At 44.6% G+C, this 17,515-nt stretch overlaps 1 protein-coding gene across 1 annotated transcript; it reads right to left on the bottom strand.

Moving 5' to 3' along the window:
• Nucleotides 1-5,778: 5,778 nt before the first annotated feature.
• rps15a (ribosomal protein S15a) lies at nt 5,779-13,034 on the bottom strand. The gene is made up of 5 exons (XM_080855953.1): nt 13,013-13,034; nt 12,155-12,292; nt 11,092-11,171; nt 10,480-10,565; nt 5,779-5,912 (listed from the first exon to the last, which is right to left on the bottom strand). The coding sequence occupies exons 2-5, from the start codon at nt 12,285-12,287 to the stop codon at nt 5,819-5,821; spliced, it is 393 nt and encodes a 130-aa protein (XP_080712079.1). The 5' UTR covers nt 12,288-12,292; nt 13,013-13,034; the 3' UTR covers nt 5,779-5,818.
• Nucleotides 13,035-17,515: the final 4,481 nt, after the last annotated feature.

Here is a 17,515-nt window from a genome sequence, read left to right as displayed (position 1 = left end):
CTGCTGTCCTCTCACTGCCCCCCGATGGCGAGAAGCTGGCGACGGCCACGGGCAGACAGGCGGCTTATCCTGCGGGGGCGCAGAGGAGGGAAGGAGTGGAGAACTGGGCCAGTGGCGCCAAAAGTCAATGATACGGCCGACCTAACGTCACCGCGCGAGATCTCTTCCGCTTTGATTTATCTCACAAGGGGAAAGGTGAGGGGTCAGAGATGAGAGCCCACGTAGTCATGCAGTAGCATATGGAACTCATCACCTCAGGGCATGAAAAGAACTTGTGGATGAGCCCTGTCGCCTCCAATACTTGCTGGTTGTAGGTTTAACGGAGGGATTCAGGCCAGGTCTTTTATCACTAAACACGTGGCGTCACGGAGGATCATTACTCCTTAACGGATGTTTTGGATGTTGCTAGTTGGCCGACTGCCTGTCGCCAGCAGCGGGGTGCTGTGGTAACAGGCACCGGACACTGAAGCAGGCGCATATGGCACACACGGGCGCAGCGTTTGCCGTCTATTAGCCCCACGGAGCAGAGGCACGTCTCGGGGAACGGTGGAGCGCGTGTCGGTTAATGCCCCATCGCCCCGCCGAGCATCCCCACACACATCCGCTGGCCCAGGACCAATGGCCCCCGAAAAACACAGACACGGAACCCATTTAATAAGCACTTAGCCAGCGAGAGCAAATAGCCAGGCCCTGATTGCACTCCACGGCAGCCCGAGTCTAGCTGACATTATAGTCCACTTCCTCGCCCCGTACTTGATAGAAAAGTTATTACTTAGAGCCCAGAGGAAGAGAGGGTGAATAGATTTAATGGAAAGCGCTCTGAAATGCGCACCATCACCACAGCGTACGATTTTGAGACCCCCGGAGAAATAAAATGCAGACATCTGCTCTTTAGTGGCACTCTTGTTGTCGGGGAGGAAAAAAAAGGACGGGGGACAGATACTCAATTTCCTGCCTGATAATACAGCTTCTCGTGAAACTAAATAAATAAACAGAAATGCAACTCGATAAGGTGACTGGTTTTGAATGTCCGTTCTGTTCCAATGACTGACAAACGCGCGTCCTATTAAAATTCCAATCTCAGCGAATGTTCTCCCCACATCGACCTACCAACCCTTGATAGCCGGACGTAATGCAATTTTCAAATTAGACACGAGGCCATGACCTGACCCCCTTTTCCACCACATTATCATCTGTAACTGCCTGTTAATAAATCACCATTGTAATAGATACACCCAACAAGAAAAAAAGTAATTGAAACGCTATCGCTATCTTCGTCACTAACATCTTGAATACGAAGGGGGGGCTTACACACACACACACTCTCTCCTCCATAATTGGATCACTTCTGTGATGGCAGGATGAAAGCCAGCACGAACATCATCGGCCTCAGGGAGGTCTATATCGTTGAGTACGAGGAGGAGGAGGATGGCGACGAGGAGCTGCACCTGTTACTGCAGCAGCTCCAGTGCAACCCTTCCTGCGCTCCTGCGCTGACATCAAAAGCTGTCTGTGGGGAGAGCCTGAGAGAGAGAGAGAGAGAGAGAGAGAGAGAGAGAGAGAGAGAGAGAGAGAGAGAGAGACGAGCGAGAGGAATAGAAAGATGGAAAATATACGTTGGGGGAGTGGGGAAGTGCTAGGGGTCTCTGACTCTGGCAGCCGCTCCTGTCCCTCTGGAAGCCAGCGCGTGGCGTTGCCATGGCAGGAAGACCAAGGCGGGATGTGAGGATCAGGGACACAGATGTCGAGAGAGCTGGAGGGGTCTCTCAACAGGAAGAGGGGGTGGGGGGGGGGAGGAAACTCTGTAACTGTGGTGTGTGTGTGTGTAAGAGAGAAGGAATAACTGTGGTGTGTGTGTGTGTGTGTGTGTGTGTGTGTAAGAGAGGAAGAAAGCTTATCGGAGAGAAAGGATTATATTAGCCTCTAGTTTTCCCAGCGACATTAGTGGCTTTCAGTGTGATCTTGCACTGTTTCAGGTTACGCGGTGCGGTAGAGAGACGAACAGGAAGAGTATCACTGGTACATCTGTGGCCCATTGTGGTTTTGTTCCTTAGTTGCTTTAGATGTTGATATGAATGCTTTCACCTCTTACGTGATATTATTGGGAAAACAATAACAACACCATACATTTAAATATTTATTTGTGGGCTTTTAGGCCTTTAATCGATAGTGCAGTGAAGAGTTGGACAGGAAATTAGAGGGGAGAAGAGGTGGGGAATGGACAGGAGATATGACATTGGGCCGGATTTGAACCCGTGTCCCCCATGGGCATCAAGCCACTAAATGTGGTCGGGGCTATTGCTTGCGCCACAGTGCCCCCCATAACACCATAAATGTAAGTGTTAAGAGTGTATTGTGCTAAACCCTGTGTTAGAGAACATGCCTGTGCTTACAGTACAGTGCCGTGCATACAGTATAAGAAAGGCAGAGGTGCAAATATGGAGATGCTTTTTATGGCAAGCGTAGTCTACTTGCACTGCACCAGCGCTATGGCAACATTGCTGTAGTATGTTTCCCAGACCCAAAAGGCTTCAGAGGTGGAAGAGCGGGTTCCTCTAGAATAGACAGGACCAGTGGTGTAGTACAGGGTATATGCAGGTATACGGAGTATACCAACTTATTATTCAGTCAGCAGTGCGTATATCCTGTGCTGTACTGGCTGCTTAAAAAAAAATGCAAAATTAAGAGTATAGCCACTTTCTCAGGGACCACTACACACCACTGGACAGGACCAAGATCCAGACTCCACAGGACGTAACACCAAACTGCGGAGAGACACCAAAGGTCTTTCAAGAACACAAACCACCAGAATATCACACAGACACAAACTATGGATGGGGAATCACTCCCGATGACCTCTGTGTTGTTCCCCCTGTGAAACTGGATCCTGTGAGTGGCAGAGATGAGAGACACTGACACACTGACAATGGCTTAGGCCGAAACGCGTCTGTGAATAAACTGGTCTAAATTAAATAGCACTGAGAAAGGCTTGAGAGTGCGGTTTTTTTCCTACTCAGAGATGAGAGAGGCCCACTGCCGTGTGCACTCGATGAAGAGCCGGAGCATCAGCATGAGACCCGCACAGCAGATGCCTCTACTCCTGGGTGTGAAAGTGGTTTCCATCCCACGCACACATCGCCATGCTGAGGATCTGCAAAAAACCAAGCCAGGTAAGAGCGCCCACACAGAGCTGGAAAAGTCATGACACGATGGAAACGTATAGACGCACATACAGACACCAGATAACTTTTCCAGAGAATGAGGTGGAAAAAGCACCCCATTAACTCTGAATCATGACAACTTAACTGTAACACGACGTCCATGCGAGGGCTCTGCTGCCAAGAACAGCGGCGAGGACGCGGAACATTCCGGCTCAAATGCAGCTAGGTCACCATACCTGGGTGCAGGAGCAACGACCTCAGCCTTCTCCCTCACTCCACTTACGACATGGCATCATCAGAGACTGGGAGGGGTGTGTGTGTGTGTGTTTTTATGTGTGTCTGTGTCTGCTTGTCTCTGTGTGTGTGAGTGAATGAGAGAAAGAGAGGGGTGTGTGTGTCTGTGTCTGCTTGTCTCTGTGTGTGTGAGTGAATGAGAGAAAGAGAGGGGTGTGTGTGTGTGTGTGTGTCTGTGTCTGCTTGTCTGTGTGTGTGTGTGTGTGTGTGAGTGAAAGACAGGAGTGTGTGTGTGAATGGGACTCAAAAAGAGCAGAGGCCAGTGCAGACACATTCTCCCTCACTGCACTTACAACATGCCATCATCACAGAGACTGGGAGGGGGAGGGGGAGCAACACTCCCAAATTCATATTTCCAAGCCACAGTGAGGTCAAATATCTTGCTTACAAAGCAGTTTAGGAGCCAACGCATACAAACCCTCTGCATCATTTCCTATAGGAGCTGGACTGTTATTCCAATGTCTACATTTCCCTCAGCTGAGATTTAGAAAGATCTTCCTGGCAGGCACAGACGAGAGGTATAGAAGATAGCAGAAACATGTGTTCGTGTCCTCAATTTTTTGAGTGAGAGAAACCAAGAATAACACTTAGGTGAAGACATAGAAATCTTTTTCGCACAACAGAATAGCAATAGAGGTGGTGGGATCTGTGAACTCATCTAAACTGGCAAGGCCAGGAAGAAGTTTCCTCCACAGTATAGCTTCTACAGACAATACAGTCTGCTCCTTCCTAGCATTATAGCTTCTACCACCAGTACAGCAGTTTGCTCCTTCCTGCCAGTATAGCTTCTACCAACAGTACAGTCTGCTCCTTCCTGACAGTATAGCTTCTACCAACAGTACAGTCTGCTGGTTCCTGACAGTATAGCTTTTACAGACAGTACAGTCTGCTCCTTCCTGCCAGTATAGCTTCTACCAACAGTTCAGTCTGCTGGTTCCTGACAGTATAGCTTCTACCAACAGTACAGTCTGCTGGTTCCTGACATTAAAGCAACATACAGAAGACAATCCATGTTGTGTTGTTGGCAGGGACCTGGTAAAATGGTGATTTAAGGGCTAGGTTTATATTAACAGGGCTCTGCACTGGACACTTTAGAATACCTTGTGGCTAACGCTCCTCATGAGCCTTTCGACAGTAACGAGTGCCCGTACAGGAGCGCTCAGTCATCAGGAACAGATGGGGATTCAGTGGCTTGCTCAGACAGAAGGAACAAGAACAAGTTACCTTGCACATAAATCTTCTCTTTCCAGAATAATTGCCAGTATGGGAGTGTGAGCCTGGCTCTATGTTCGATCAATTTAACACTGTTCCATTCACACTTGGACTTGGAACATTTCCAAATGTAAGTTGCTGTGCCGGTAAGGAAAATACATGGCTCTTGTTAAAGCAAACTCATGGCCTGTTATAGATACCTTCTGCTACAAGTTATAATATAGGATGAGAGGCAATACAGCTGCTACATGTAGGAGTGGAAAATAAGTACATGGTACAGGTTCTGTCCAACATGGGTGGTTCACCAAGTTTGATGCATAATCAGCTACTCTGTAGGTACCTCTGCAAACATGATAATCAAATAATGAAAAGGTTTACAGCTAGACGATACCAATTGACATTTTCCATTTAATGAGACATTTTAGTCCAGAAACATTGCCCATTTTCAGGCTGGAGAAACGGACCGCACACACACACACACACACCACCCTGCAGTACACTAAGAGCTAAACTTGCTTGTTGACTTCTGCTGAATCGTCAGTCAGGGGAAAGCTTCAGCTAAACACTCCTTCCTCAAGGAAGCAATCCATTCTCACATACACGGACCAGCTTTAATTAAAGCAATTGTCCGACTGAATGGATTTTACAACTAGCAGGATTTTAATTGCAGCTTTTCAAACGAGGTGCTCCAGCACCTTGCCAGAAAGTGCCAGTATTGTGCTTAATTAGTGCTTGACGGTGGCAGTGTTTATGCTCAGGGAAGGGCCATGCCTTTAAATATTCATGCCTCGGGGTTCAGCGGCTGGCCTTTGGGGCCTTCTAACCAGCCTCCTCCGCACATCCCCTAGGAGTCCTCCTGACAGCCATTCCACCTTTCACAGCAAAATTACCCTCGCTACAGAGCACTCCAATTTAGAGGATTTTTTTGGAAAGAGGCCAGTGAGAGCACAAGTGCACCGAATCCTTTTTGTCATCAGAGGCTTTTTTGGGGGTGGGGGGGGTGGTTGGTTGAGAAACCTGGTTGTTTGTGTGGACTGTAAATGGGGAGAGACGAGACTAGACTCAGAAGGCGGAGTGCAGTCAGTGAATGAGGGAGGCCAGACAGAGAGGGTCCACTGAAATGGGCTTTATTTTTCACTGTCATTACATGGTTAGAAAAAGAAGCCGAGGATTTTGCCTCCGGTATGTTTTCGTCGGGCCTCTTCGTGGTCCATGATGCCAGCTGAAGTTGTCAACACGATGAACCTGCAGAGAGAAATGATGGGTCAGTCAGAGAGGCACACAAAACAGACCAATAGGGACACAATCTGCCCACATGAATACACCAATGCACAGACAAGCAGACAACCTAAATCCATATCTAAGAACAGGCTAAGACTCACAGATATATGGCAACAAGTTCATGTAATAGTTCAGCTGAATGGCTAAGAAACTGCGTGTCCCAGTGATTGAGGATAGAACCAGCAGACAATAAACATGCTGGCACCGAAGACATAGCACCGGCACTGCTCTCCCTCCGTACATTGCACACGTGAGTACTGAACAACCACACATGTGCCAAGAAATGGAGGTATCTGCTTACACAAAACAGTTTTAAAACATCATGTTTAAATAATTCTAAAAATTTACATTTACCAAAAAAAAAAAAAAAAGGTACACATTGTAAGAATGTTTTTGTTTTATTTATTTCCCATTAGTTTTTCATATTCATTTCAAACAGATTGCTGAAAAAAACATCCATAAACCTTTTCACATCACGACCAAGTGAGGCTGCACTCTAGACCACAATGTACTAAACAGTCAGCCTCCCTATTTACCGCGGATCCTTTTGCACACACACACACACACACACACACACACACACAACCCATTATTCCAACAAGAGCATCTTCTGCCATCTAGTGCAGAAAACCAGACGGTGACATGCAGGTGTGAGGAATCGGACTACCATAAAAACCGTTAAGACTCAAAGCACTGTACTGGGCCCTCTCTCGTCGGGGACATTCTGCACCTCAGCTCCAGCCACCCACACCCACCAACAAAGCACTGCGAAAGATGCCACCAGCTCACCAACCCACAGACCAGACAGGTCCCCTCAACGTGAACGCAATGCCAGCCACTCAACATCAAACGAAACCGTGGTGAGACAGTGCCACCATCCAGCTTTCAGGACAAATTTACCGCCTGAAGGAACAAACCACCGATTGTGGACGGGACTCGAAGCATCCTCCTAAGTCAGCAAGCGCCGAGATTCACATCCCGTTCACACCTAAAACTTTGGTTAGGCTCTGTTAACGCACATGATGTCACAAGTGCGACAGAACACACCGTTTCACCAGCCAGCGGAGCAACAACTTAAGAGGGCAGTCCGAGGGCAACATCATGATCCAAACATGCCAGAGCTTTGGATAGTGGATACTTTGAAATCAAGTACATGAGTTTCTTTGCAGAAAACCCCTCACAGAAATGTAACCGCACACTTGACTATAATTCAAACCTTGCTATAGCTTAAAAAAAAAAAAAAGAAACCTATTAATCCAACACATCCAGGATTATCTGTTCAAAAGTAGACATACAGTACGGCCTAAGCACTGAGAGACAGAATACCTTTATAAAACACCAAACCTATGAATAAGTGCAAATCTAAAAACTGACAGCAGAGCCTTTATATGAAGACAATGACATGCCGGCCCAAACAATTCAGTTGCATCCTCCTTCCCAGGAGGAGCAAACAGCTCCAGACGGACTACGTCCTGTCACGACACGCTTTCTATCGATGCCTCCTCTACATCGCCAAGGCAGCTCACCAGCACCACTCCGAATAACTGAAAGTCTTAAAAGATCAAGGACGTTATTTTACGACTACAGGGACATCGGGTGTGTGCAAAGACCATTCAGAAGAAGGACTGATAACCCATTTTATAAGCAAATATCCAAATCTACAAAGGCTCCATTCTTAAAATGAGGGCAATCCATCTCAGAAGATGGGAGAAAAGGCCCATTGGGGGTAAGGATTAAGTGGAACGTTCAAACTGCCTTACGATCTACAAACATGAAAAAATACAAAGCTTTACATACACCCTAAATTAAATTTTTATAGGAAGGCATCATATGGTGACATATACAGCAGACATTTACTGCATTCACACCCCCCCCCCTCCTAATGTGTTTATTACATATTTTGCAAATAATGAATTACTGAATTATTTTCTCACTCACCACCAGAGGTTGAGAGGTTAAACGGTTTACACCAAATTGAAAATAAACTGGATTTTCAATGTTAGGAAACAGGATTTCTAGTGTGTGACATGCACGCAGCTTGCTCCAACATTCCATGAAATCCGGACCCTGTTCTACAGAGCACCACGCAGCATGAGGTTGAACCCAAATGAAGTGTCCACACACACACACCTTAGGCTCTTGCTCTACAGCCGCTGCTCATGCAAAGCACAGTCTCTTGTGCACCCATCAACCTTCACGAGGGAGTGACCTGCTTTCAAGGTAAGAGTGACCACCCTCTCCACCCCAGCAGACGCCTGCCCCCTGTGACCTTCACTGCACTATCCCATAACTCATGCACAAGGCTCATTTTTAAAGACGTTAAGGAAAACGGCTTTCTATTTGTGGGGTGCGCCCTCTGAAGGGTTACCCACACAATATATGCAGACTGACATTGTTGCCATGTTCAGCATCGTCCAGGCCACACACGTGTACCACTGCTTCCTCTTTCCATAGCTGTTTCGGGTGGTCCGACCCCCCTCTGCGATGTTAGCATTATAGTCAAGGACAAGGTCAGAGTGATTACCTTTTCAGGCATGAATTTAGACACAGCTTTCAAAGCATCCTCTGTACCACCAAACGTGGATATATATATTAAAAAAATGCATCTTGTCTCTACAATGTCTTGTGGTTCTGCAGTATTCTGTTCAATCATTCAACAGCTGACTCACCAAAGGATTTGAAAAAAATGAGACATAAATAAAAACAATTGTCAGAACACAGGTAGCTGTGTTTATATAGGTAATCACTCATCAGATCCATTACTAGCCTGTATCCCAGACCAAGATCTGCTTCTCAGCCCTCTCTGCCTATACATACACGGCAAACCAAACAGCATCCTGACAGGGAGTCAGAGACACCAGATCTTAATAGGCCATCTGACAGGTTTCTTAGCCACACCCCGTTTCCACAGTAACCTGCAGTCACATTTAATCATAGCCTCATCTATCTATACGTTCTCTATAGACACCCATTGGTTTGGCCATCGTTAAGCTGGTCACCAGTCTGCTGTCCCTGGGTTTAAACAGCATAGATATCGGCATAGCTCCTCATACCTATTTCACACCATGGTAACGGTCACACAAGACACTGGTAAGGCAGGACCGGATGATCAGTTATCTAGGATGCGGTGATATGATAAACTGTGGATACCCACGAGGATGTTTATTCCATCACTTTCATCTCTTCCACAAATGTAATGCACCAGGATGCACTTGAAGAGGCAAAGAGATTGGTCATTTCCACTAGATTTGCAGAAAAAAGACCTACTATCTCCTGCAAAATGTTGGAAAACAGTATGGATTAAGGGTATGATCATGTTCATCTCTGATCCAAGAGAATGGCTGGTCGGCCCTCTGCTGTGCTGAGAACCAGGTCTGCCCCTCCCCTTTTCTCCACCACTCCCACATCTTCCTCTTGTCTCCTCAGACTTCCTGAAGCTTTCCTGCACTCAGACACCTCGTTCTACTCATCCCACTAGTGAGTGATGGCGCTGATGCCCTCATTAGCTAGCCATCCACCAACACTCCATACAAGGTTGCAAGTTAGCTGACTAACTAGTCATAACAAATAAGACGATAGACTTTCTATTCGACTCTCATAAACGGAACACACAATAAAGTAGCCGAGTCGTCATTAGTACACATTGTTTTCGCTGGAAGAGAGCAGACACGGGTGCTTCATAGATTCCAATAACAAAGTGTCAACTCCATAGCTGCGTTAAAGTATCCATTTTAATGTTATTCATCTAGCCATAGCAGCAAATTGGTGAGTGATGATGCTGGTGCTACCTGTAAACCAACCACCACTCCAGTGACCGGCATATGAAGCGAGCTAGCTAGGCAAAGTTACCAGGAGGATGAAAATACTACTCTCCAGATCGTCACGGTCCGTCAGTGAAAAGACCAGAGTACCTCCGATGGGCTTGCTATGACTCCCAGCCAGCCAGTAGCGTAATGTAGCTAACAAATACTTATTGTCAAGGACCCCACCCAGTTTCTTGTTATAAAATAAAAATAAGGTGTGCATGTATCCTCAAACACAGGATTCTTGAACTTGGTTATACTATAGACGTCTAAAAAGGTCAGCCGTCCACGAGGCTGTACGCTGCCGTTAAGGGGTATAGTGTTCCAATGTTTTTTAAATCTTTGATGGAGCCACACTTGTTACACACATTCGTACACGTGAAACCTGACTTACTGAAGTCTAGGATCATTTTTTTTGTCTAAATTCACATTTAATTGTAGTGCAAATCTTAAGCATAAGGCATCAGAAACATCCACTTAGCTACAACCCTTGTGTCTCAGGTAAAGCTCTTTTTGAACATGTTCTCACTATGTGTGTGTATTTTTTGAGTTGTATAAGCTACTGATGTCCTAAATTTCCCTCTGGATAAATGTGGTATCCATCCTTATACATCTTTTTTGCTACACAAGCCTTTCAAAAAGCATAATATCCGATCAGTGGCTGAAGCTCACTAGAGACTAGTGGGATTAGTAATCACAAAGCTTGCCATTACAAAAGAAAAACTCACCCAAACTGTCTTGAGGGCAGCAGATTGTTCTGCCATTTTTCCAAATCCTTCAGCTGAACATCAAATCGCGGGCTGATGACACCACACTGGCAAACACAAGTTTAAGCATGTCAGAAGAGAAGGAAATCATAGCAAAAACAGCATATCTAGTGAGTCAGTGTGAATGCTGGTCAAATTAATGTTATAGTTAAGCTGAATGGCTAGGAACTGCGTGTCCCAGTGATTGAGGATAGAACCAGCAGACGATAAACATGCTGGCACCGAAGACATAGCACCGGCACTGCTCTCCCTCCGTACATTTCACACGTGAGTACTGAAAAACCACACGTGTGCCAAGAAATAGAGGTTTCTGCTTAAACAATACAGTATTAACACAACATGTTACTGCTAATAATTAGACATGCATACGGTAAAAAAAAAAAAAAAAAAAAAAGATCACACAGGAGGGCCCATCGGTAAAGAGAACCAGTCACTGCAGTGTTACCATATCCAGGACTACATGGCTACACCATCTTCACAAAATGTCAACAAGCGGATAGAAGTTGTCCAATTGAAGAGAAAAAAACCTAAATATCAGTTATGAGTAAACTTAGAAACAGGAAGAAGCCTTACCTTGTTCAGCCTGCCTGTGAGGTTCACTACGATCTTGCCAGCTCTGTGATCATCAATGATCTCAAACTCGCCAATGTAGCCTGAAAACAGACAACAACATTGTTAACACATCTAATAAACTGTGTCCAATATCTTCAAAGCAGTACAGATACACTAACAGAAATCCAGTGACAATGCCACCCATGCCAACAAGGAACACATTTGTCCACAAGAGGGCTAAGGGTCACAAATATATGGCATCAAGTTAATGTAATAGTTCTGCGTGTCCCAGTGATTGAGGATAGAACCAGCAGACAATAAACATGCTGGCACCGAAGACATAGCACCGGCACTGCTCTCCCTCCGTACATTTCACACGTGAGTACTGAAAAACCACACGTGTGCCAAGAAATAGAGGTTTCTGCTTAAACAATACAGTTTTAGAACAACATGTTACTGCTAACACTTAGACATGCAAAAATGACAAGTTAGACATGCAAACGGTTTCAAAACAATTCCCTTCATCCCCCCTCCCCATCCTTACTCATTTCCAAAGGGGAATATGTCCATAAAACATTCACACCACAACCAAACGCTGGCTGCAGTCTAATGTAGATAAACTAAATATTACTGTCTACTGGCTTCAAAGCAGCACACACACACACACACACTTTAGCAGAAAGCCAATGACAACCGGGAACACCTTTATGCACATCACTTAAGTTTTGAAGACTTTGCTTTCTATTTGTGGAGTGACCACTGAAGGGGTACCCACAATATATAAATTAACCATTACAATGTTTATCATCGCCCAGAGCACACACACACACACACACTTCCATCAGTGCCTCCCTGTTCTTCCCACATTGTGGTTATTCCATAGCTCTTCCATGTGAATCCAAGATATGCCTCACAACCCTCTTTGCCTGTATATATATGGAGTCAAACAGTATCCTGTCGGGGTCACAGAGACACCAGATCTTAATAGCCCACACAACAGGGTGATGCTCAAGTTTTTTTTGCGATTATTTCTACACCAGATTTAAAGTGGGCCTAGAAGACAATACTTCAAAGTGTTACTCACCATGCTTCATCATGACGGTGAGGAAGCGCACTATTACTTTTGAGCAGGGTCTGAGGAGAACCTGGCGTTTCCCACGTTTCTCGGCATTGTTGATGCTTTTCAGCGCATCCGCGAGTACGTTCATACGCACCATGATGCCTGTGGAAGAGATCACAAGTGTTACAAGACCATCACACTGAAGGCCCCATCGGCAAAGAGAACAAGTCACTGCACAGTTACCCTATCCGGGCCTTCATGGCTACACCATCTTCACAAAATGTCAACAAGCGGATACAAGTTGTGTGATTAAGACATACAAAATGGACCACTCTTTTGCAGCAATTGAATGAATTGGTTAAGAATGCATTAGATCGTGAACAACTGGGTAAACGAAACAAGACGCGCCGGAAAATAGTCGATGAATTACAGACTGGCTGAGGTATCTTTCGTGCTAGCCAGGTAGCTACAGATGGCTATAGCTATAAGGTTGGTTTACCGTAAGGAGGCCAATACTGATAGCTACTTGGCTGACCAGGTTAACTTTTACAACACAATTTAATAGGTGAACATTTGGAAGTTCTCACCAAAGTCTCAAGTCTATATTGTAAACTATATGGCAAGCGTAGCACGTTGCGAATATCAGTGAAGCTATTAGCACGAGCACATACCAACCACACACAGAGCACTGTGGAGAGGCTCGAAGCGATAAATTGTAGGACAATTATTTAAAGAAGGGGGGGTTCGATAAACGAAATCAACGTACTACATGGACATTCGGGTGTTTGTTGATTATTTTCTGCCCAAACACCGACGAAAAGAAAGTGGATGGCTTAGATATAACATAGATTTTAAAAGGATTGTAGAACAGGGATGCCTTACCGGTTCTGCAATATGGCGGAAAGAGGAAGGAAGGAGAATTCGCGGTGCGATTTGGGAAATATGAACTCTCGCGCGAATAGCAACCTGTTCAGTTCGGCCTATGCGTACTGCAACCGTAAACGTGATAATCTCTACGAGAATTCCTGTCTGTGACTGCAACCACTTGAATCAGCGTCAATTAACAATCAGAATAAAATTTGAAACAACAGCGCATAGGTTACAGACCAATTGATTAATCTCCAACTAGATACATATAGCACAAGTCATTAATACAATTTGCTATTCAAAACGAAATGATTATTGCTGCAGACTTCCGTGGCGATAAGATTATTGCTACGGATCCGTGTCAATGGTTCATTAATAATCCGCGCCTTCTACGATTTGTGCCAAATTGGTAGTGTTTGATGCATAGCATTGTTAACTTACAAACAGGGTTCAATTCCCAGTCCATGTAAGTTGCTTCAGACAAAAACGTGTGCTTAATACTTCACCTTTTCCTTGAATCAATGTATGTTGCCACAAAGTAAACTGACTAAACATATTGCCTACCATAACTATAGCGCTTCATGTAGGCATGCAATAGGGGATTGGGCCTTGTGTGGCGCGCCCGGGAGGGAGCTCTAGCCCGAGCCGAGTAGCCTAGTGCCCCGTGCCTACTCAGCACCGCACCAGGATCACAGCAGTGGAGGCAACCCTTTGACCCTCTCCGCTGACAAAAACATGTTCCCTAATGTGCGGAATGGAATAGACAATACGGAAAGAAATCTACGGGGAATCAGTCGATGACAACAGTAGATATTCACGGAAAAAAAACATTCTGGACAGAAAATACTCAAACTATTGTTACTCAAACTATCGCAAAAGTGCACTAATAAAGTTCTGTCTGCCTTTAAAGCATGTAAAGCTTCTATCCAAGAGCTATCATTGCACTAAACAATGCACAAAACTAATTTGTCTCTATGATGTGTAATATGTCTTGTGTTTATTTGTGTACTGCTTTTTACTTAAGCTGAGTATTTATAGTGTACATCTGTATAGTTATATTGTATATATTTGTATTGTTTTTGTTTTTTTACTTTTCAATTGCACTGAAGTCTGAGAGCTGCCACCTCAATTTCGTTGCACTTGTGCAATGACAAATAAATATATTCTATTCTATTTTATTCTATTCTATTCTATGTTGGCGTCACCTAGTGCCACCTTAAAAACAGAGGAAGTTCAAGTTTTATTGTTACATGCATAGATAACTGTGTACTGTTACCATGACAACATCATCCAACAACCTGGAGGGTAAGACTATTTTTATGCTGATGTGAACCAAAAATGATTCACGTTCTGAAGAACCGTGAAGAAAAATATTACGAGTAAAGTGTATCTGATTACTCCTCATGTCAGCTTCCATGAAGGAATATTTACGTAACAATGCCGCAGTCATAGCCAATCTTTCCACCTGTACGTGTTGTTAGGAGTCGCTAAGCTCGTGCTCTATTGTAGCACTGAAACATACAATATCATGTCAGATGGTTAACCAGAAGCGGTGACAGAGGGCCGGGGTAACTTTGGATAACTTGTACAGAGGTGGGTAGTAGAGCGTTACGTGTTCTCCGTTAAATGTACTAAAGTATCCCCCCAATAGTTCTGATAGTAGTTCTAATAATAAAATACTCCGTTATTAGGCTAGTCACGTCTCTCTAATCAGTATAGCCTACTAATTATTTTTGCATTCACACACGCACAGCTTCTGGCCTACAACGTCGACTGCTTTGGCGCATGAATGACATAAATGTAGACCCAGCATTAGTCTGGTTCGTGGGAGGGAGCGTGAAAACCTACACCGCTAGTGATGCGTTCCTATCGGAGAATAGTTAACATGTAACATTTCATAGACCCCTGCTCACTGTTGCATATGCCTTGCCTTTCATATTAACGCTGACGACCCTTGTCAGCGTTCCCTGTGAGTAGCGGCTATCACTACGCGGCATTTTGATCAACAAATTGAAACAATTAAAATTGTGGATTCATTAGTATAAACTCTGATCACCAGAACCAGTACATTGTATGTCAAAACATGTCATAACAGCTATTCCGTTAACTTTTCGATGTGTACCGAGATTGTTTCTAAAAACGTTTGTATGGAGAAGCCCAGTCCTTTCGCCTACCGTTAGGGACGCTACCACCAGAGGGCGACTTGATTACAGAATATTTGACAGTAGAAATATAAGTCAATCACACACACTCTCTTTAAGCCACTCATTCATCATCTGAAGTTACATGTGCAGTCATTTTATGTGTTACATTTTTACTCAAGTAAAAATGTCCTCAAGTCATTATGTTGATGGATACTTTTACTTTACCTGAGTCATTATTATTATACAGTAACAATACTTTAAGTTTAACTTAAGTACAGCTTTGCTTACTCTACCCACCTCTGCTTGTCAAGGACCTCTAGGCCAGGAATTACCCAACTGCACAAATTCCACATGGACTCTATTGATTGTGAGGAGAAGCCCAGGCCATGTGCTCGGAAACAAGGGGGGCGGATCATGCACGACACCACCCTTACACTAGGAGACTCTGAAACCAACTATACCACCGTCATGGCTGAGGTGGGTTAAATGGTGTCAAGTTTTTTAAAGATGTGCTTGCACACAGCAGTTTCCCTTAATGGGGCGTTGTTGTCATGTGAGCCAGGCAAGTTGCCTTAAAGTAACTTTACACTAATCAAAGTAGTTATTTTAGTCAGAAAGTGCCTACGAATGTTATTTAAAATGATTCGTAAACTGATTTGCAATTCAAACTGAAAGGTTTGAAACATTGTCAAGACACTTATATGAGTTTATTTGATCATAGAGGTAGTGAATTCTGATACTTTCAGAAATGCACACATTACATATGTGAGATATTACTCTTGAAAGTGTACTCACTGGAATTGAACTTTTCTTGTATGTTCCCTTGTTTCAAATGAACTCTCCCTCTGGCCGAATAAGAGCTACTGTGGCCGAGACTCCAGAGGACAGCCACTGATATTTTCCCACAGAGATCCATTGGTTTCTTCCCAGCACATCACCACACTGGACCTCAGCAACACATCAGTTACCTACACACCAACACAAAGCAGGGATGTCCACTGTCCCAAGGACATCGTCTCGGTCTGAGCAATAGGATCTTCGCCTCCTGATACATTAATGTGTACACATATAAGGCTATTGAAAACTACTTTTTAAGGGTTACTGTTCATTACACTGCATGCATTAGTTAACGGTTTTACTTGGAGGTTCTTTTAAAAACGTTTTTGTCTGAGCAGTGCTGTATTTTATTGGATGTTAGTGTAGTTATACTGTCTGTGCAGTAGATGGCACTATGTACTCATTTTATGGCAGTGACTGGATAGAAATAGCTCAGTAATTTAGGGAAGATTTAAGGATTAAGATTTGGCCCCTTGCATTCACAACCAAAACAAAAGGGCCCCATAAGAAAATGGCCCTTAAAATATGTCAGTATGCTGTTTCTGACTGCATTGACTGGATAGACACTCCATCACTTAGATTCGGTTCCTGCTGGTGTAATAACTTTCTGTATCACTCCTCCCACACAGCACGACGTGCTGCACAGCTATGGCTCGAGGAACAGCACCCGCAACCACAGGGGCTCGGCCATGAAAGAGATCACCAACCCCTCTGGGTCGACCCTGTACCACAGCAGCTACCGTGAGAGCCATCAGAACCCACCCAGCATGAGCGTCTGCCAGAGTATCTCCACTATGGGCCACCCCATTCCCTGGCACAGCCATGACATTCTCACTGGTGATACAGCGCTCCACTTACCGATAAACACTGACGTTTTGAAGACTCGCACAGAGATATTGCAATGTATTTATGCCCCCAAGAGAGTGGTTATAGTGGGAGCACACACCTATCACTGTCACAGATTATTCACAATGCCACAGCTGGACAAACACACAGCATACAGTCACAGCATTCTTCTCACATTTTTTCAGGGCACAGCCATTCATTAGCGCTCTTCACTCACACACATCTGAATTTTGGTTGAGTCAACGGATTTAAAACAAAATGAGTAAATGGCCAGAACAATCCACAGTTTCATAAAGAACAATCCTTACCAACATGACATTTCTTGGGTAAAAGACCCAGCCCTTTTCATATAGTGGCTACAGACCTTAAACATGTGCACGAGCTACAATATGACCATGATAATGTTGCGGTTTCCCTAGGAGCGGAGAAGAGACCTGCAGGCCCAGGCAAACCCAGGAAGCCCACTAGAGACGAGTCAGTTGAGGCTCAGCGACCATGGGAGACAAACAGTGGTGCCCACAGATTGTACTGAACCCTCAGGGCCACCGTAGGGTGAATAGAGGAACTTGAGTGCCAAAGACCTGGTCTATTGGGAATCAGTGGGGGATTGAATCTAAGAGGGGATACAGCACCAACTACAGATCCTCGTCATATTGAAAAAAGCAAGTGAAAGTAAAAAGACCTCAAAGAG

This window comes from Sprattus sprattus (assembly GCF_963457725.1).
Source record: "Sprattus sprattus genome assembly, chromosome: 18".
Classification (NCBI taxonomy): Eukaryota; Metazoa; Chordata; class Actinopteri; order Clupeiformes; family Clupeidae; genus Sprattus; species Sprattus sprattus.
Note: the sequence above shows the minus strand (reverse complement) of the source record. Positions and strands in the feature narration are given on the sequence as shown.

What these genes read in the sequence shown, in the direction of transcription:
- rps15a (XM_080855953.1), bottom strand. Translation starts at nt 12,287, where the DNA reads ATGGTGCGTATGAACGTACTCGCGGATGCGCTGAAAAGCATCAACAAT. An exon ending in CACCGTCATGATGAAGCATG is followed by an intron (nt 11,172 to 12,154) that starts GTGAGTAACACT and finishes GTCTGTTTTCAG; the next exon opens with GCTACATTGGCGAGTTTGAG. An exon ending in TCACAGGCAGGCTGAACAAG is followed by an intron (nt 10,566 to 11,091) that starts GTAAGGCTTCTT and finishes TGTGTTTGCCAG; the next exon opens with TGTGGTGTCATCAGCCCGCG.